The sequence below is a fragment of the Mus musculus genome, chromosome 4, assembly GCF_000001635.26.
Source record: "Mus musculus strain C57BL/6J chromosome 4, GRCm38.p6 C57BL/6J".
NCBI classification, from domain to species: Eukaryota; Metazoa; Chordata; class Mammalia; order Rodentia; family Muridae; genus Mus; species Mus musculus.
This window is the reverse complement of record NC_000070.6, coordinates 40,948,508-40,970,173: the sequence shown is the minus strand read 5'-3', so window position 1 is coordinate 40,970,173 and position 21,666 is coordinate 40,948,508. Positions and strand designations below refer to the sequence as shown.

Genomic DNA, 21,666 nt, shown 5'->3' with positions numbered 1-21,666 from the left:
CCCCCCTCCCCCCCCCCGCCACCCAGCAGCTGTCTATTGTCAGCGTCCGGTCCCCTTCTCTCTGCCCCATGGCTTTGCTCCTGTCTGTCTGACTGGCTCCATGCCTACTTGTCTGCCTCTATTCCTTTCCTAGGCCCTCACTCCTCTTCTCCCAATAAACCACTTTTACTTCAGGTCTTGTTTGCATGACGTAATTTCTCAAGGTTGTACCTTGGCACGGGCCTTGCAGTAGGATCTTCTCTGTCTCAGCCTCTTTTATAGTAAAATATAATCTTCCAAGGTGAGGTGTGGTGACTTAGACTTTAATTCCAGCACTCTGGCAGCAGAGACAGTAGTTCTCTGTGAGTCTGAGGCTAGTCTGATCTACATAGTGAGTTCCAGGCTAGCCAGAGCAACAGTACAACACTGTCTCAAACATTCTCCACGATGTGACCATTTTGGTTACAGGGCTTCTGCACTTCTTTCTAATATCTACAGACTAAGAAGCCTTCGACTGGGTGGCTTAGCCTGCCCCTAACCGAGCACATTTAGGAATCCTTCAGGAATTATATTTGAAAATCGGCCTCAGAAAGGTGAGACACGAAACCGTTGTATTTGTACTACCTGCAGTAGTGAGATGATGATGATGAGAGAGACAAGAGGAGGGAGTGGAGGGGAGAGAACAGACGTTTGTGGGCAAGTTGCAGAGTCAATTGGCATCTTTGGAATTTAGTAGGCTACACACTACTTATTTTCAAATGACATCGTACTCCAGAACCTCGGAGCACAGCAAAGGCCAATGTATAATGTTTAACAAAGTCAAATGAAGATAGCAATTTATCATTAACGCCAAAGTTAACCAGCCTAAAAACCCAAATGATCATTATCTCTGACCAGAAGTTCCTGATGGAACAGAGCCCTGGCTTAGTTCTCAGCAGCAGACACCTCCATGGTCATCACACAACTTGGGAAAGTTGGTTCTCTCCTTTTACCTATGGGTCTGAGGGATCTGACTCAGGTCAACAGCCTAGCAGGAAGGGCTATTACCTGCTGACTCCTTGTCAGCCTTCTGGTTGAACATTACTTAATAGCCTTATGGATTTCTTCTTTTAGACTTCTCATTTTATATCTGTTGTCTATTCTTTTCTGTTGAGTTGCTGTGTTTTTCTTGCTATGGACTTTTAAAAAAAATATTTCTCTGTGTGTGTGTATGTTGAACATGATTGTCTGAGTGTATGTATGTACATGTGTGTCCAGGGGTTCTTGGAGGCCAAAAGAGGGCACTGGGTCCCCTGGAGCTTGAATTACAGGCAATTTGATTTTACGGAGCTGTTAGTGATTTTTAAGTCTCTCTCACACAAACACACACACACACACACACACACACACACACACACACACACGTATATATATATATACACCAGAAAGATGATAAATAAATCCAAGAAGTGAAATTATGCGTGTAAACAGCAGGTCTTTCATTCCAAAGATTACATGAGATATACCTAGGCCACTAGAAACTGAGAAGGAAACTGGGCTTGGAAAATGTTAAAACCAGGGATTGGGGCAGTGAAATAACTTAGCAGATAAAGGTATTTCCTGCCAAGCCTGGTGACCAGAGTTCAGTCACCAGGAACCATATGATGTGAGGAAAGAACTGATCCTTGCAAGTTGTCCTCTGACCTCCACAGATACCTGTGACCCCCCACCTAAAAAAACAATGTGACTTTTGAAAAGCAAGGCTTAATGATTTCTTGGCTATGGAGGATGAAGCAAAATGTAGGCAATGAAGACAATTCTACAGCATTCTGTTTAGGTGACAGGATAATGGTTTCCCTAGCTGGAAGGGAAAACAGCAGAGACTTGGGTCTGGAGGAAGGTGATGATCTATCTGTCTTTGCTATGTGACTGTCAAGTGCTTGTGAGAGTCTGGGACATCCAAATAATTGTCTGGCAAAGAGCTGGATGTTTGCAGCTGACACAACTACTAGAGACCCACAGCTGGTTAAAGTGTAGAGCCCACGGGGTACCCAGCTCCAATGGGTACACCTACAGGATCTCTATACCCAAGGCTCAGAGAACATCTTGGTAGAGAAATCATAAGGAGTTTAAGAGTTAGAGAGGCAGGGTGGATGCTTTCCACGAGTTAGCATCTTCGAGATAGGACAGAAAGGTTGCACTCACAAAATCCTAACACTATGGTTGCCTAAATAAGACCTGCATAATGACAACTCCAGTTGATACACCAACCCAAATGGAGGAAATTTCACAAGGCTCCACCATTAGATGACGAGCTATAGGCAGTCAATGGCCGCTGAGGAAGAGATAACTGTCAGTTATCTCCAGGAATAAGCCACTGACAGATTATCCCGTCTCAAGTGTTCAGCCCTAAACACATGTACAAGTGAGCAACACTAAGTGGACTTGGTAGGCTACACATATATATACATATAATAATTGGCCGGGCGGTGGTGATGCACGCCTTTAATCGCAGTACTTGGGAGGCAGAAGCAGGTGGATTTCTGAGTTCGTGGCCAGCCTGGTCTATAGAGTGAGTTCCAGGACAGCCAGGGCTACACAGAGAAACCCTGTCTCGAAAAACCAAAAAGCAAAAAAAAAAAAAAAAAATTATAGAAGAGGTCATGAGGGGCTAGAGAGATGGCTCAGCAGTTAAGAGCACCGACTGCTCTTCCACAGGTCCTAAGTTCAAATCCCAGCAATCACACGGTGGCTCACAACTATCCACAGTGGGATCCGATGCCCTCTTCTGGTGTGTCTGAAGACAGCACAGTGTATTCATATACATAAAATAAATAATTCAAAAAAAAATTCCTGAAAAAAAAAAGGAAAAAGAAGAGGTCATGAGTTCAAGGGAGTGGGGGGATGTGGTAGGAACTGAAGCTAGGAGAGGGGGGTTGGACTGAAATAAGTACGCTGTACTCATATAGAACATTTTCAAAATCCATAAAACCCAGGATTCTGAAAACTGAGGAAACCCAGAGCGGGAGGCACAGGTGTGAGGGTCAGCAGTGAAGGCCACGAGGGTGGCTGAGGTCACTAACGAACAAGCAAGCAAAGGAAGTACAGCGGATAAACTGCAACACCACCACTGCCTACTACTACAGTATCTCAGCTCACACATTTCAGGATCCCTGCCTAGGAATGGTAGTGCCCACAGGGGGCTGTGGCTTCCCCTATCAGTTAACTCAAGACAATGCCAACAGACGGGCCCACAGACTAGCCCAATGTAGGCAATCCCTCACTAAGATTCTCCTCCCCTGGGATTCTTAGTTGTGTCAAATTGAAAATTAAAGCTAACCATCACTGTCATTACCATGAAAACACCCAGAATTGAAAACAAGAATAGGGAAATAGGGCTACTGGCCATTATTTTGAGTCATTAGTACATAAGTAACCTCTGAAATCCACAAGCCTGAGATTACTCAAGAGTATACATTGTACCAATAATAGAAGAAACACCTCAGGGGTTGAATGAGAAAGAAGAGCCCATGGAATAGGAGATTAAGGAGCCAGACAGGAAGTCAACTTCAGACAAGACAGGAAAACCAAGAGAGGTTTCAAGGAGGTCATGAGAGAGGCACTGTGTGTGCGCATGGAAGGCTTCTTGGGAAAGTGAGGTTTGTAGACATGGAGAGGGTTTAAAGTATGCCTTATCCTACTTGTAACTAGACGGTGAGCTTTCGAAAGAAGGGGCTGATTGCTCTTTGATAGTCCCGGGGTGGTTACAGGGTCTGAATCAGCTATTATTCAATATATGTTTATTGCTTGCTCCACAGACACAAGAAAAGCTGGCGTACAAGACATGAGCTGCCAAGCTAGGTTGGAGAGGGAATGGATTGAAAAGACAAGGAAAACGTGTTCAGCTACTTGCCTGGTTGCTGACAGAATACAAAGAACTTTAAAAAGAAGGGTTCCTTCTGGTCGACAGTCTGAGCGTGCAGCCCAGCTCGGTGGGGAGGGCTGGTGCAGAAGCTCGAGCAGTTGGTCACACTGCATCAGCAAGTGGGGATGAACGCCGAACAGGGCTCGCTTTCTCCTTCTCATCAGTGCAGACCCCCACCCCATAGAACCATGCCACCAACAGTCAGGGTGCCCCCCACCCCCACCCCCGCCTCACCTCTCACAGGCACACGCAGAGGCTTGTCTCCTGAGTGAGTTGAAATCCGACCAGGCTGACTAGCAAGATTAACCATCATAGAGGGATCAGTAAGGACCCTGAAGCTGGGGGCTGGATAAATAGCTCAGTGTTAAGAGCTCTTGCAGAGGACCTGGGTTCAATTCCCAGCACCTACATGGCAGCTCACAACCGTCTGTAACTCTGTGAGGCATTGGACATACATTGTTCACACACATACATGCAGGCAAAACAGCCAAACATAGAAAGTTTTTTTTTTAAAAAATAGTAAAACAAAATCCCTGAAATCAGGTAGCAGCTGGACTTACAAGAAAAGGATGAAGTCTGGATTTTCCTTTTTATTGTCAGTCCCTTGAGGGAGAACAGAACATTAAAGTACTGAGTACGAATGACTCGTTCCTAACTTACTCCTCATGACGCAAGAACTAATAAGAAACAGTAGTTTATAAATGACACACCCACCGGGGGTGGTGGCGCTCGCCTTTAATCCCAGCACTCGGGAGGCAGAGACAGGCGGATTTCTGAGTTCGAGGCCAGTCTGGTCTACAAAGTGAGTTCCAGGACAGCCAGGGCTACACAGAGAAACTCTGTCTCAGAAAACCAAAAATAAAAATAAAAAATGAAAAAACTGACGCATCCAAAATCCAAGCTGAAACTACTTTCTGTTCTTTCCTTTCTATTGCAACACTTGGTTCTGCAGTGGAGGTTTTAGGTTAAAGCGATACTACAATTACATCCTTTTGAAAAATATTTATTGAGTATAAATAAATGTCCTATACATTAAATATCAAGAAATATTCATTATTCATTACAAGTCAGGCTAGTATACTGAGGGAACCATGGAATCAAAATAGTAACTCATGATACCGTAGAGACAGTTCATTCCAACAGTAGATCGTGTAATGACTTGCTCACATGACACAACAAAATCTATCAAAAGAGGCCATGACTTAAACCCATCTACAATACCACAACAGACAAGGGTTCTGAAGCATACTATCAGCAGTCCCAATCTCATCAATCACTTTTATCTTATCAATGTATCAGCACACTGAGACTGTACTTACACTACCATAGAATTCAGAGTCTCATCTCCTTGGTTTAATTTCAGATTATTGTTAATGAATGAAAACAAGTCATACAAAGTCAAGGGTACTTTTCAATTAGTCTTTCCTAAGAGAAAAAAAAAAAAAAGAATCAAGTTTTAGTAAAGACAGCTTCCCAAAAGCAATGAATTCCTTAACGGAAAAAATAAAAATACAGGAGCAGTGTAGATAGCTTTTCCTTCAAAGAAAGGAAAGAAACCTAAATCTGGTTGGCAGATCGGGAACTATTTCCTAGTCCCAGAATACTTCTCTTGTTGTTTCACATCACGTGCTGGAATGTTGTAAGTCTACGAAGCGGGAATCTGCGGCAGTCCAAATTCATCCACCAGCACGCCATCCTGGGAGGAGAAATCAACGGTCAGGGCTGCTCTTTGACGCAGTGAACACGATCACAGTTAGCAGGCAAACGTCACACACCCAAGTTAACAATTGAAACCAAAATCCTACTCAGAAGCTGACAACGAGCCTCCTCTAAAAAGGCAAAAGGGGCTTGCTTCATAAATCAGGAACTGCGAAGGATTAAAGTGGAGGTCCTCTGCAGGGTGGAAAAGAAAGAGGAGGGCTGGAGAGATGGCTCAGCGGGTAAGAGCACTGACTGCGCTTCCAAAGGTCCTGAGTTCAATTCCCAGCAACCACATGGTGGCTCACAACCATCTGTAATGAGATCTGATGCCCTTTTCTGGTGTGTCTGAGGACAGCTACAGTGTACTTACATAAATAAATAAATAAGAAAAGAAAGAGGAGGAAACATACAAGAATAAACCCAGAGGAGTGTCTGAAGACAGCTACAGTGCACCTACATATAATAAATAAATAAATAAATAACAGCTACAATGTACTTACATATAATAAATAAATAAATAAGAAAAGAAAAGAAAGGAAAGAGGAGGAAACATACAAGAATAAACCCAGAAAGAGGAGAGGTAGTTGGGCAGCCACAGGGGAGGTGAGGAGTGCCTGCCTCTAAATACCTTGCTTTCACTGTCATCTTTTATAGACTGGCAAAGCCTTGAAGGGGACTGTCTTGGGTGGACAAGTCACTTCCCACACTATGTTTTGCCACGAATCAGCCAATATTGTTAAAAGTCCCATCTTCACACTAATCTGTGCCCAAAAACTGGGAAGAGCTGGAGATACAGCGATACAGCACAGCAGAATACTTGCCTAGTATGTGTGGGGCCCTGTGTTAAAATAACACAGATGCTTCAGGGACCTGTTACTAGGAAACTGAAAAGGCGAGTCACACTAGTGTTCACAAAAATAGCTTCAGCATAATTACTAAATAGTAGGTAATTATATAATTATTTAAAGCAACCTGTGCATCTGGGACTTTTAAGAAGTCAGAGAGGTGATGGAATGGAGTGGGTAGAAGACAAAGTTGAGACCACTCTGAGCTCAAGGGAGGAGCAGGGTATAAGAAGCAATTCAGAGACCATCTATGAAGACCTAAGAAACTATCTGACTCTCACCTGTTGCTTTTCACATTTGATAGCAAGGGAAAGTAATATACAGAGCTATGCTGGCTAGTGTGCCAACTTGATATAAGCTATGACATCCAAAAGGAAAGGACCTCAATTGAGAAAATACCCCTGTAAGATGGAGCTGTAGGCAAGCCTATGGGGCATTTTCTTAAAGATCAATGAGGGATGGCACCACCCACAAAGGGCCAGCCCTGGGCTCGTGGTCCTGGGTGCTATAACAAAGCAAACTGAGCAAACCACAGAGAGCAAGCTGACATGCAGCCTTCCTCCATAGCTTCTGGGTCAGCTCTTGTCTCCAGGTTCCTCCCTGTTAGAGTTCTTGGCCCAAATTCCTTCAGAGAGGAAGTACAATGTGGAAGTATAAGTCAAATAACCCTTCCTCTCCAATTTGCTTTTGGTCATGGTGTTTTATCATACCAATGGTAACCCTAAGATAAGAGAAAAGACACAAATTTCTAATTTACTCAGAATTCCATAGTGAATAAAGGCAGATTTAGGACTAGACCCCACTCAAACATTCTATCTACTGTATTGTGAGTACCAGTATGCTTATAGGGAGATCAGACAAAACAAGGGCTATAAATATCCAATGGCAAAAAAGACATTACATTAGCAACTAAGAGAGAGATTTTATAAGCAGTAACATACTCTGTTAATGACAAATATACAGTATAAGACAGGATTTTAAGTCCTTTACATACAACACATAAATTGCTCTAAACAATAATCACATAAAATACTTCACATATGCTAGGACTAGAAAAGCTCAAAAGGGCTAGGTGACCTGTCAGTGTCAGAAATGCCAATTCTCTTCCTGTGCTGAACTAGGATCTTTCTAACATTAAGGTTTCTCACCCACCCCAAAACAGCGTCTTCATGTATCTCAGGTCGGCTTCCAACTCTCTCTGTAACCAAGGATGGTCTTGAATTTCTAATCCTTCCGCCCCTACCTTCCCCCATACTGGGATTACTGGTATGGCACAACACCTGGCCAATGAGATGCTGGGGATCTGATCCAGGACTCTGTTCAACTGAGATACATCCCCAGCCTTACTTATTAAGTTTTATACCTAAAATTTATTTACTTATTTTTTATTTATGAGTACACTGCCGCTGTCTTTAGACACACCAGAAGAGGGCATCGGATCCCATTACAGATGGTTGTGAGACACCATGTGGTTGCTGGGAATTGAACTCAGGACCTCTGGAAGAGCAGTCAGTGCTCTTACCTGCTGGACCATCTCTCCAGCTCTATACTTAAATTTTATACTTCATAGTTTAAACAATCCAGTAAATAATTGACTAGTGTGTCAGGGTGGGATGCTCTTTCTCCTTTCCCCTCCCCCACTCTCTCATTATTTATGTGTATGAGTTGCCCTATATGTATGTCTGTACACCAGTATACATCTTAGGTCTGCGAAGGTCAGAAGAGGGCATTAGATCTCCCTGGAACTGGAGTTACGGATGGCTGTGGGCTGACATGTGGGCACAAGGAATTGAACTCAGGTCCTCTACAAGACAGCAAGCACTCAACTTACTGAGCCAACTTGCCTGCTCGGGAGTAGAACCCTCTTTAATATAACCACTCAAAAGCTAAGCAGAGAAGTGGGCTGCTTACAGGCTCAGCTACTTGAGGGACTATGGCCAAACGATTGCTTGAATTCAGGAGTAAAGTACACCAGAGACCCTCTGTCTAAATTAACTTAACAAAGAAAACAAAACAAAAAGACAGGCTGGGAATATTACTTAGTATAATGTGCTTGCTTAACATATGTGAGGCCCTAAGATAAATTCCTAGCACCACACCACACACACACACGCACACGCACGCACACGCACACACACACACACACGCACACACACCCTAATAGTTCCACTAAGCAAGGCTCATGCATGCATCAATACTGCTTTCCTAGAATCAAAATGGAAATCCCTGTAAATAGGGCTGTAAACAGGGCTGGCTTACGAGGTGATTATATATATCATTCAGACTGCCATTGTATTCTTAAGGACAGTTGGCCTAGTGGGAGAGGCCTGAAAGTTCAAGGCCAGCCTGGACAACCTGATGAGACCCTGTCTCAAAAGAAGATACAGCTCCATGGAAGAGAGCTTGCCCAGCAGGCAATAATAGGAAAACAGCTTGCCCAGCAGTAATAGGAAAACAAAACAAAACGAAATAGTCTTTAGCCTCAGTGGCACTATTTATGTAGCTAATTAATTGTCCAATGCAGGAAAACCTGACTTTTAAGGGTGTGTAAAATAGATTAGGGCTGTTAAGCTTAAGACTACATTTTAGATTTCCAAATTGGGGGTCATAAAACCTCTAGCATTATGCATGAAAATACATACAGGCAAAACTCAGACAGGAAATAAATAAATCTTTAAGAAGCTCCTCCTCCTGGATGCATTAGTGAATTTTCTGTTGGACTGTCTACACTACAGGAAGTAAGGTATGAACAATCCTTAAGGGCAAACACTACCTTGTTTTTTGTGTCAGTGGGAACACCTTCCGGAATTGCAGGAGCGGAAGCTGCCTCATCCAAGTAGGAGCTATCTTCATCAGCCAGAAGCTCATCGCCCAGCGCATCTAACTCTGAAACCAAACAGGTGCATTAGAGAAAGCTCAGAAGAGAAGCTAGCCCCTCAGGTCAAAAAGCCAGACCACTTGTAGAGAACAAATAAAATGCAAAGGGAAAAGGCTCACTTGTCAATCATTTTCCTTTGCCACAGGGAGGGGCTCGCTATGTAATCCTACCTGGCCTAGAACTCAGACATCCACCCACCTTGGGAAAAGGATTTATTTCCAGTTGCAAAATGAAAGGTGACCATTATAAGAAAATCTCAAGGAAACTAATAGATAACAGTTATGGAAAACACCTCCCTCCCCCGATAAAAAGTCAATCAGCCCCCACTGATTTACAGGGTCCCAGACTTGACAACAAAGCTATGCTTGAGAATTGGCTCATCCAAATTAGACAACTCTAACATAAATGTTAAAAGAAAATAAAAGAAAAATCTCATTTATTGATGGACTAAAGGAAAGCAGTGCCGAGCAGCACTGGAGAACTGAACATCCTGTGGCCATCAGATGGAGTCAGGCTGTAGGAATAACTAAAGTGAAAACTAGCAGGCACCAGGAATGGCCTTGTAGGAAGGAAGTCAGGCAGAAAGTCACTGAGGAAAATTCAAGTCAGAAAATTTTTAAAAACTGAAGTAATGGGAAAACGGTGTAGGTGAAACTGGAGCTCGGGAAGAACAAGGAGGGGAGGAGGGGAGAGGCAGAGTAGGATAGAGAGCCACAGGAATCCAGCATGGGCTTTTCCAGCCTCGCTAGCACTCACAAGCATCCCGACACCTCCCTCTTCACGGTCCACTTCTGTCTCCTAACATCACAGTCTAGGCTAGCACCACTTCTCCTGTGACTACAGCAATAGCTTTTACTCTTCTTCCTAAGCCTACTCAACGACCCTGCCCACTTCTCATGGCAATCCCTACTCGCTCCACAGTCTCACGCTTGCTCCCTATTGCTATGTTAGAGACCCCGCTCTGGCCTTTCAATGGCACCTCATACTTCTTCCAAGCATGAGTGTGCTTACAATGATGAATCCAAGCAGGCAGTTTCTATTTCTCTCGCTGCTAGGGGAGGGTTTATAAATGTAGGAGTCAGGCTGGTCAACAGCTTACCAGCTAAAGGCCCCTGCGCTCAAGGCTCTGACTTCAATCCCTGGGACCCTGATAGAAAGAGAACTGAATCCTGCAGATTCTCCTCCACAAACACGGCCAGGACTCCAACATGCATCCCCCTGCCCCTGCCACCCAATACATAAATAAATAATGTAATAAAGGTAAGAAAGAGATGTAGGGCCCACATTGGTTTTCTTCAATGCTGAATCTACCCCATAGGGTTCAGGTCAAAAGGAAAACAACAGGGAACTGCTAAGCTGAAGACACAAACGCCAAGCACCGTGGTGCCTATGGTGGATGCAGCCGCCTCACAGAGCTGGCTCTCTGCTCAGACTGTGTCATAACCAACTCCTAGATAACCCTGATAGGAACTGCTTTTTTGTTTGTTTTATTGAAACAAGGGTTACTCTACATGATCCTGGCTGTCCTGGAAGTCTCTATGTAGACCATGCCAGAGATCTGCTTGTCTCTGCCTCTGGGAAGTTGGGATTAAAGGCATCTACCACCAAGCCTGGCGTCCTGGTAAGAATTTGGTTTGTTTGTTGAAACAGGTTTCTCTGTGTAGCTCTGTCTGTTTTAGAACTTGCTCTGTAAACCAGGCTGGCCTACAACTCACAGAGATCTGCCTGCTTCCTGAGTGCTGGGACTAAAGGTGTGTACCACCACTGACTGGCTCTGGTAAGAATTTTAAGCAGCCTTTGGGTAGAGATCCCAGGTAGCTGCTCCTTTCAGACTCTGAAGCTAATACGCATTCATAGCACTCACTCACCTGCTTCCAGGTCGTCCTCATCTAACTCTGGGGTGCCGTAGCTGCGGCCCAGGGCTTCCTGGATCTCATTTGCATCTTCCATCATATCCTCCAGCTGGTCTTGTAAGTCCTATAGAAATACACAAGACAGAATGTTCTTTCATTCCAGGGGACACAGAAGTCAGAGTACAACACAGGTAGGACAGCAGGCTGAATGAAAGTAATGACAGTGAGCCATTGTATACTTTTAGTAAAGAAAAGTTTCTTATAATGCACAGCAGGCTCTAACATTTCATTCTAGCTAAAGATGTGGCAAAAGATGCCACAGCAGGGAATTCCGATGTTTAAACAGGAATGGAAAGGGTCACTGTCATCTTAGGTTCAAGGGACAGCTTCCTTTTTGCAGATTTCTGACTTCCCCTCGGCCTTGGCTTCTACCTCCTGAGTCTCTCCTGCCCCTCTCTGTTCTGCCTACAAGCCTTATCTTCCTTGTCCGTTTCCTCAGCCTGTGCCTTGGGCTGCTTAAGAGGCGTTTCTTCAGCCTTCTCAGTCAGACAATGACCAGACACCTGCAGCCCCTTCTCCAGACTCTTACCATTATTTTTATCCCCGTGTCTATATATGTGCATATGCAGGTGCCTGGGGAGGCCAGACAAGGCTGACAGATCCCTTGGAGCTGGAGTTATAGGCAGTTGTAGGACCCAAACTCTGGTCCTCTGTAAGTGCTCAACTGCTGATCCAGCTCTCCAGCCCCATCAACACCACCACCACCATCATCATCATCATAATTATTAGAAGTATAAGAAAGCAAGTCTATTGAGAAGCAAACAACAGATCCCTGAAGCAGGTAAGGGTACCCAAAATGAGCTTTCCATAACAAGGTTTCCATCTATCTTTTTGTTTTTTTATTATTTTCCTCTTCTAACTCTCATCCTCTACATTTTCCTCTGAATCTTAGGAATGGGAACTGAAAATTAATTTAAAATTACATTTCTTTATTTATTGACTTATTCATTCATTTATTCATACACATGTGTTTCTATGTGTACATGCATGATGCGGGGGCATGTGCCATTAGTGCACAAACACAAGTCAGGACAACTTGTGGGAATCGGTTCTCTCCTATCACTATGTGCATAGCAGAGGCTGAACTCAGGTCCAGACTTGGAGACACGCACCCTCACCCGCTCAGCCATCTCACTGGCCCGAAATAGAAATTTAAAAAATGCCAATTATATAACCAGCTCTCAATTACTGTCAGTTCACCTCTCTACACGACAGCAGCTAAAAGCTAGCTTTAGTCAACTGAGAAGATGCTCCTGAAGGTGGCCCAGTTTGATCTCAAATGCACTCTGTAGTTAAGATGACCTTAAGTTCCTTATCCTCCTGCCTCCACCTCCCAAATTCTGGGATTACAGGTGTGTGCCACCAGGCCCAACCTCTGGCTTCCACTTTTCTTTTTCCTGGTGTGGAGCTGGAGATTGAAAGAGAGCCTTCTGTGTGCTCAGCAAGGACTCACTGAGCTACAGTCCCAGCACAAATCTCATAGTGCTTAGTGAGAAGCGATGCCCAAGCCTTTCCAGGGCTGCAGAGACGGCCACTCAGCTTCCAGCACTAGTGGTTGCTCTTCCAGATGACCTGAGTTTGATTCCCAGCACTCAAGTCTAATTCCAGTCCCAAGGGATCCTGATGTCCTCTTCTGGCCCCCGTGGGGCAGATGATACTCAGACATACATATAAGCAAACACTAATACACATTAAAAAAAAATTAAGTCTTAAAACAAAAACCCTGAAACTAAGCCCACCGCCTTTTGGTGGTACTGGGTGAACTCAAGAGTGTTGATTACGGTCAGCACGTGCTCTACCCCTGAGTTCTATCCTCAGCTGTTTTTCTCACTTAAAAAATGGGATAGTAGACAAGAGAGATGGATCACGGCTAAGACCACAGCTGTTCTTTCCAGGACCGGAGTTTGGTCCCTAGCACCTGTGGCGGGAGGCAACAGCTTCAGAATAATGGGATCTGACCCTCTCTTTTGGCCTCTAAGGACAACTGATCTCACGTGCATATGCCCCTCCTTGGACACACATGCATATACATAACTTATATCTTTTTAAGAGGAGGGGATAGCTGGGGAAATGCTTCAGCAGTTATGAGCACTTACCGCTCTTACAGAGGGCCTGAGTTCCTGTTCCAGAGCCCACAGGATAGCTCACAACTCTCTATAACTCCAGCTCTGGGGAAACTGGCCGGTCATGCGCATAGTGCACATACATACATGCAGATAAAACAATCATCCCCATTAAATAAAAATAAGTAAATCTTTCTTTAATGAGATCATTAAGACTCATACTGCATATGGCTACTATAAGATTTATTACAATAATATATATAAAACATTACTTAGCTTAAAGCCATCCTGGGCATCTTTTTTTAAAGATTTATTTATTTATTATATGTAAGTACACTGTAGCTGTCTTCAGACACCCCACAAGAGGGCATCAGATCTCATTACAAAGGATTGTGAACTACCATGTAGTTGCTGAGATTTGAACTCAGGACCTTCGGAAGAGCAGTTAAGCAGCAGTGCTCTTAACTGCTGAGCCATCTCTCCAGCCCCATCCTGGGCATCTTAATGACACTTTGTCTAAAAGCTAAATTTTAGAAAGTGAAAAGATATATCTAGGAGCAGGGGTGTGGGGAAGGAGGCATAGCATTTGCCTAGCATGTACAAGACCCTATGTTCAATTTTCAATGCTACCACCACCAAGAAAGTAGGCCAAACACCAGAATGTTCTTCATATACAGAGCGTGTGAGGCCACTGGAGGCCACTGCTGAAAACACAGCAGGCCTCGCTCAGCACTAGGGCTTCCTGGAGGAGCATGTGGGTTCCTGTATTCTCAGATAAGCACCAGGGAAACCAAGAATGTTAAACACGAAGGGTTGCCTCTTCAAAGGGAGAGATGTATAAGCTGTTTTCTGCCCACAAACCTGAGAGCACGGGCAGTTAACCTGGTGACCTCTGCACTACCTGCATGGCCGAGCCACAGGCCTCTCACCGACCCTTATCATGAGCATTTTGCTTTGAGTCTGCTTCCTTAGTTAATTTATAAAACATCTTTATGGAAGATGTCACTTGCATTTCATAAGAAATTCAATGTAATCACGACTTAAGTTTGTTGTGCACATGGGATCGAACTAATTATCACCAGGAATCTTTTTTCCAAACTGTGCTCTGCTTTAGTATGCCTAAAATAAGGCATCTGGCATCAAAATCCTGAAGTTTGAATCAGCACTACTACTGAGTCATGTGGAACCAAACTTTCTTCTTGCCTCCCCTGGAACAATACTCTGCTGGCCATGGTGTCTGCAGAGACCCCCAGCCACAAGGTCCAGAGCAGCAAAGTCAAATTCTTTCCTGGCAGCCTACTTTGGTTTTCCACATGACAGTAGAGAGAATATGAACTAGAAAGCTTTTCTGCAATTCTGAGCGTCAAACTGTCAGTGTTACCAAGGCGACTCTGACAGAGAACAGGTAAAACTAAGAGGAACAAACAGTAACAGAGGAAGGATTCAAGTCAGGTCTAAGGAATTACACAGCAACAAGTATCCCTAGCTAGGCATGGGATTCCCAACGCTCGAGGCTGAAGCAGGAGGATTGTTGTGAGTTCTAGACCAGTCACGCCTAACTGGGTAAGACCCTGTCTTCAGAAAAGAGGGGAAAGAGCTTCTCAAATCATTTGATGAGTTAAGATTTCTCTGTATTCTTTTCTTTTTTTTTTTTTTTTTTTGTAGACAATATCTTACTTTGTGGTCTAGGCCGGCCCTGAACTTATTTATTTTATATGAGCATACTGTAGCTGTCTTCAGACACACAGAAGAGGGCATCGGATTCCATTACAGATGGTTGTGAGCCACCATGTGGTTGCTGGGAACTGAACTCAGGACCTCTGGAAGAGCAGTCAGTGCTCTTAACCTCTGGGCCATCTCTCCAGCCCCAAGCCTTGAACTTATAATTCTTCTGCCTCTGACTTTTGAGATTATAGGCCTGCAACCATAACCCAGCCTATGAACACAGTTTCTAGTTACATAGTCTAGTACAGACACAGCAAGAGAAAAGAAAGTTACCATGCAAAGTATCAGGTTAATATACCTTTAAGATCAATACTAGATAAACAAAAGCAACACAAACAGAAGTGCTAATCTACAAAGCATAGATGCCCTAATGTTCTGTGAAATAAAAAGATAGAAAAATGTAAATAGGGAGTTGGGATGGGTAGGTGTCTCATTGGCTAAAATTGTGGACTGCTCTTGCTGAAGATCTGAGTGTGGCTTCCAGCAGCCGCAACAGTCAGCTCACAACTGCCTGTCTCTCCAGCTGCTGGGATCTGTTCTCTTCTGGCCTCCATAAACACAAAAAGCAAACACACAGATATACACATACTGAAAAATAAAAATGATCTTTTTTGAGAAAGGGTCTCTCTGTGTAGCCCTAGCTGTTCGAGAACTCACTCTGTAGACCAGGCTGATGTCAAACTCACGGAGATCCTCCTGCTTCTGCCTCTGGAGTGCTGGGACAAAAGGTGTACCCCATTAACCTGGCCCAAAGTCTTTTTGTTTGTTTGGTTGGTTTTTTTTGGTTTTTCGAGACAGGGTTTCTCTGTGTATCCCTGGCTGTCCTGGAACTCACTCTGTAAACCAGGCTGGCCTCGAACTCAGAAATCTGCCTGCCTCTGCCTCCCAAGTGCTAGGATCAAAGGCGTGCGACAACATGTCCGGTCTTCTCTCTCTCTTTTTTTTTTTTCAATTTTTTTTAATAAAAAGAATAAAAACAGCTAAACATGCAAATAAAAATTCAAAAATTAGAACTATAAAACAATAAAAATATTTTAATTTATATTAGAAAAATAAGCCTAAGAGTTCCAAGTGTATAGCACAGGCAAAGGATACATTTATGAAGTGTGTCGTGCTGGCAATCTATTAGGGGCAGACAAGGAAAATGGAAAGGAGATAGGGAGGCATCCAAAAAGCCAAAAGCCAGAATGAGGTTGAAGGCAAGGCTAGCACTTCAGGGGCTGAGGCAGGACTGACACAAGTGCAGGGCTAGCCTAGGAGATATAATACATTCTACAAGAGCCTAAGCTACAGAATGACATCCTGCCTCAGAAGCAAAGTGAAGCTTGAGTGGGAAGATGGTGTAGTGGTTAAGAGCAGTGCTGCTCTTCGGAGGACCTGAGCTTAGGCCCCTACATCCATGTACATGCAGCTCACAGGTACCTGGGACTCTAACTCCAAGGGATCCAGCACCCCCTTCTGGCCTCAGAAGAGACTGCATACACATGAGTAGACCCATACATAGTTATATGCATACACTCATAATTACAGACATAATGAAGTCATAAAGAGCAAACAAACAAAAGAAAGAAGTAAGAATAGCCAAACCTTCTCTTAAGTTCATATTAAATAGCTCTCATAGAAACTACAAGAGAAGCTAGGCAGTGGTAGCACATGTCTTTAATCCCAGTACTCAGAAGGCAGAGGGCCGGAGGATCTCTGTGAGTTTGAGGTCAGCCTGGTCTACAGAGTGAGTTCCAGGACAGCCAGGGCTATGTAGAGAACCCTTGTCTAAAAAGCAAATAAATAAACAACACCCAAAAAACAAAAAGAACCACAGCACACGACCAAAATTCCAGAATTTAGGAGACTGAGATAGGCTAGCACACAGTAAATGAAACAATACTTGAGATAGCTCACTTATTTTACAGGCATAATATGTGCTACCTGGGTCTTTGCATTAGCAGTGACGAAACTGAGACCTTTGGTGCCCTTCCCTTTCCAGAAGTCACTACGCTAGCAAACAGCAGGACCAGGATTTCACCCCTTTTCTGTGAGTTTATCACACATACGCTTATTCTCATCTTTGCAACAAGTACACATCTTGCAAAACCCAGCAGATCGACAGCTCACCTCAATCTGGTCAATTTTTACTTCCTTATATGCCTTCTTCATTTCCTTTACTCCCAACTTCATGGCATCAACCTAAAAAAGAAAGCACAATGTATTTGTTGTTTTATCTTGAAGAACGGAGGATTTGAACCCAGATACTCGTGCATACCAGGCAACCATCCTACCACTGTCTCATCCCCAGCCCCGAAAACACTGTCCTGAGAGTTCACGTTTGTGCTGGAGCGATGTCTCGGTGGCTCAGAGCATCTGTCGCTCTTGCAGAAGACCCTAGGTTTGATTCCCAGCATCCACATGCTCACAACCATCTGTAACTATGTACACATGCATGCAAAATACCCAATCACAGAATGTCATGTATACTAAACCATAGCAAAGTGTATGAGATGAAAAATGAAAATGAAGCTGGAGATGATGGCACACACCTTTAATCCCAGCACTCAGAAGGCAGAGGCAGGAGGATCTCTGTGAGTTCGAAGCTAGCCTGGCTCACAGAGTGAGTTCCAGGATAACCAGGGCTACACAGAGAAACCCTGTCTTGAAAAACAAAAACAAGAACAACAAGTTAAAATGGGAAAAGGAGTATGGGGCATACCGTGGTCTTGGTGTCCTTTAGTGACTGGATGGTGTAATTAGCTTGCTCCATGTTAAAGGACTGTTGGGCCAGGTTGTCTCGCTGTTGCTCATACCTTTTTGGGGTCAAGTAAAAATCAGAAATGTGAACCAGATAGAAATCCTTAGGAGAAAACAGCCTTAATGCTAAATAGCAAACAAACCCAACCACAAATCATTTTAAAACTACCCACTCTTACAAAAATCCCTCCAAAGTCTTTTTCCCTTGGGTATATTTAAGTTTTAACTAGTCCCACTTAACAACATAGTATTTGCTCTTTTTTCTATTTTTTGAGAAAGGATTTGTAGTCTAGGCCAGCCTCAAACTTATAGTGATTTTCCTGCTTCAGCTTCCAAATGCTGGCAATGTGGGTGTCTCCACTCCTGGCCTTACTCTCCATCTCATTTCATCTTATTTATATTTTTCTAGTTATTTCCCAAGATGAATTCTCAGAGGTGGAACTCTTGGGGCAAAGGCTAAGACTATTTTTTAAGATTCTTCATATGTATAGCTAAATGTTTTTCAGACTCAAAATTATATTCATAATTTAGGCTATCCATCAGACTTAATATAATGTCTGATACTTGAAATACTCTTTAAAATAATGTTTTCTACCGAGTTATATAATATCAAAGATTTATGTCACCACGATCGTTATATACCACAGAAGTCATCTAATTAGCAGAAGAAAAATAGGTAATTCATGATCCAGGAAATCGGCAAATGATTCTATTCAGTTAGGCATCGTGGCACAAGGTTATAATCCTAGCAACTGGGGGACTGAGCCAGGGGACTAGAGCTTGAGGCCAGCGTGGAGTACACAGAGAACCTTGTCTCTAAAAGCAGAAACAAGAAGGGGCAAGACGACAGCTTATATAAAAGACACATAATTTCAGTTTCCTAAGAATCTAGATAAATTTTCTTTACCTCTGTTTGATATATGTTCCAAGTTTCTGCAATAAATCTACATTCCATTTATTTATTTATTTTTGAGGCAGGGATTCATGTAGCCCAAGTTACTCTAGAATTTACTAGCCCAGGGTAGCTTTGAACCCCTGATGTTCTTGCCTCCATATACCAAGTGCTAGGTCTACAGGTTGTGTGCCACCCTGCTTGGTTTATTTATTTATTTGAGACAGGGTCTTATGTAGCCAAGGCTAGTCTTGATTTCTCTATGTAGTCAATGCTCATAGGTTCCGGGTCCTCTACCTCCCAAATGCTAGGATAACAGGTCCAGGCCATCAAAGCCAAATTCCTTCCACAAGAAAACCAAAATACTTTAAAACCAATTGCCACCAAGAAGGCAACAGTTGTAATACATGCTGGCCATTCTAGGTATTATTAGGTTTTTTTTTCCAATGTGATTTTAATGTATTTTTTAAAAATGGAAGACAGCATCTGACTGTTACAAAGTCATTTTAAAATTGAAACAAAGCCATCACACTTTTCCTGGTTTCCTACAAGCTGATTATGCCTCGAGTCTACAACTCCATGGATGATCTCATAGGCTGAGCAGACCACATGGGTGAGCACCACAGATAAACTGGGGTTTCGCACAAACACTGGGACATAGTAATTGAAAATAAATTGTGAACCTTCACATTTATTCTGGTGAGAGAGAATGAATATTTAGCACTCCTAACTTTACAAACAAAACCGAAACACTCATCCTAACTCAACCACAGGAGACCCAAACCATCTCGACCTTGCCAGCCAAAGTGATCCCACGTGGCTGCTGAAGCTTAGGTAGTAACTCGGAACATTGGAAGCTTTTGCACATTTGTAATGAAATCAAGACTACTGAGAAGAAATGAAAGCCGGAAGGAATGGAAGGCCTCTTCACTTTCTGATTTCTTAGGAGGGAGATGAAGCATATGACTTACATCCGCTTTTGCTTTAAAACTCTCAGGGCTTTCTGTTTGACCATGTTCTGAGGAGAAAAACAGACTTAATTAAAAGAAGGGAACGCAGATGGCACAAGAAGTCTCCCCTATGCTCACACTCCTGCACCTACATGTTTCTTCTGCAAGATGGCAGATGTGGAGGCTCCTTGACTCTACTCTTCCTCTTCAAGCTTCGAGCACAGATAATTCTAATGCCCAGCTGGTACATCTTAGCGCCCTTTGCAACCCATGCTCTGTATCTTCAATTCCTCTTCCTCTCCCTAGGCATTGTACTTCCACTTCCAGCCCCAACAGAGCGCACTGTGTATATCCAGTTGCTTTCCATTTAAATACAACACGTTCATCCGCTATCATGTCCTCATGTTAGAAGCCATTTACAACAGCCCACCAGCCTCCCGCTTTCAGAATCTGGGAACCTCTACATCAACCTTTGATCCCTCTGTTGGTTCTTCACGCAAATTCATCAACTACTACGATATTCTAGATATAATGCCATGTAGGTGACTTGTTATTTAATCCTCACACATTAGTATATATTATCTTCATTTAACAGATGAGAAAATTGAAGCTGAGTGATATCCTGGTTCATACTGTTAAAAAGTTATAAAGTTATGAAAAAAAAAGATACCTATACACCCATAGCCTATTAAGTAGTGTTAGTATCAGAACACTGATCTTACACGCCATATCTAGTCTAACCTGAGTAGCCAGACAACACCCGGATTCTGAGCACAACCAGCTCTCCTCTTCAGAGTCAGACCTTCTCAGCAGAGCATGCCAATTCCCATTACATGTCATCAGCATCTTCTACCTACCACATTAAAACCCAGCCTCCCTCTTGTATATGGCTGTAGCTTCTGTTCCCTGAAGAACAGGTCCTCACAAGTAGCTTCTCTTTACCAGATTTCGTGTATTTTTCTTGTATCCTTCACCAGTCAGTCCCTTCACAGTACTTCCTACAACAGTTGTCACCAGCCTTACCTTAGCAGGACCCTCTCTCATCTTCTTGATTTGATCCTTATATTTCACTAGTTCAGCATCCAGCCGGGAAATCTTTTTGTCAATGGATTCTGCCCTGCTATCCACCTTGGAAGAAAACATCACATGCAGTGGTAATTATTGTAATATGTTTACATGGAAAGGGGCAGAAAGAGAGGGATATGCAAAAGAAAAAAGGAACAATATAGCAAAGGGCAGAAAATAGGGTTTTTCTTAAGGGTGGGGAATTCCAGCCCGAACCATTGGAGGGCTTTCATAAACTCTCTCCCACCTCCTAGATTCTGATATAGCAGCCCTCTCTTGAGGAAAACGATTTGGGATTCTCTCCGCTGGCTGAGATTTCCCAAGTAGGAGAATAGTCAGTTTGGGACTCTGCATGAACGTGCGTGGAATGAACCAATCAACACAGGCTAAGATGAGATCTAAAACCATTTCCGAGATCAGGTTTAATCTGGAAGGGCCAAGATTCAGAATTCTATGCTACTCAGACCCAGGACTAAGGTACAGATATGTTAACCCTGACATGGGTAAGGGGAGAAGAGTGAAAAAGGGTTTTTAAAAGGCCAGGTTAGACAAAGTGGGGTGTAGTGACATAGGGTACGTAGGTTGGAATGTGGGAACCAAAGCGAGGAAGAAGGGGTGGGGCACAGTGGGCATCGGAAAGAGCTAAGTGCAGTAAGGGCGAAAGAATGATGAGATTAGACTGTCTGGTCTCTGGGGTCAGGAATGACCTGGAAAACAGGGATGAAAGGGGTGGGGATGAAGAAGACTCAGGTTTAATGGGCCCGAACCAGGAATGGGGTGGAGTACGAATTCGGGATGGACGGGTCGGAGTGTCAGAGGTATGCAAAGTCAAATGCCCACCGTCCCAATGCAGTCCGTCAAGCTAGGTGGCGGAGCCTTGGGTTTCGCTTTTCCGAAGAATCGGTTCATCTTGGCCGGCTGCGAGGAAACCCAAACACTGGAGGAAAACCAGAAACGGAAGCGTAGTCGCTCTGGTGTCAATTTCCGGCTTCCCCCACCCCATGCGCAG

General features: G+C 43.6%; 1 protein-coding gene and 1 long non-coding RNA gene across 2 annotated transcripts; one reads left to right on the top strand and one right to left on the bottom strand.

Annotated features, from left to right (window-relative positions):
* Positions 1 to 14: 14 nt before the first annotated feature.
* Positions 15 to 5,307, top strand: Gm52692. The gene is made up of 2 exons (XR_003955193.1): positions 15 to 572; positions 3,777 to 5,307. It is a non-coding gene; the product is annotated as a predicted gene, 52692 (long non-coding RNA).
* Chmp5 (charged multivesicular body protein 5) lies at positions 4,872 to 21,621 on the bottom strand. The gene is made up of 8 exons (NM_029814.1): positions 21,498 to 21,621; positions 20,616 to 20,720; positions 19,614 to 19,660; positions 17,713 to 17,806; positions 17,121 to 17,192; positions 11,176 to 11,284; positions 9,203 to 9,315; positions 4,872 to 5,579 (listed from the first exon to the last, which is right to left on the bottom strand). The coding sequence occupies exons 1-8, from the start codon at positions 21,564 to 21,566 to the stop codon at positions 5,529 to 5,531; spliced, it is 660 nt and encodes a 219-aa protein (NP_084090.1). The 5' UTR covers positions 21,567 to 21,621; the 3' UTR covers positions 4,872 to 5,528.
* Between the last annotated feature and the right edge of the window lie 45 nt (positions 21,622 to 21,666).

Excerpts from the sequence above, each read along its gene's own strand:
- Chmp5 (NM_029814.1), bottom strand. The coding sequence starts at position 21,566 with ATGAACCGATTCTTCGGAAAAGCGAAACCCAAGGCTCCGCCACCTAGC. Across the intron at positions 19,661-20,615 it reads TGAGAGAGGGTCCTGCTAAG|AACATGGTCAAACAGAAAGC; the intron begins GTAAGGCTGGTG and ends TTTTCTCCTCAG. Across the intron at positions 17,193-17,712 it reads TAAAGGACACCAAGACCACG|GTTGATGCCATGAAGTTGGG; the intron begins GTATGCCCCATA and ends TTTCTTTTTTAG.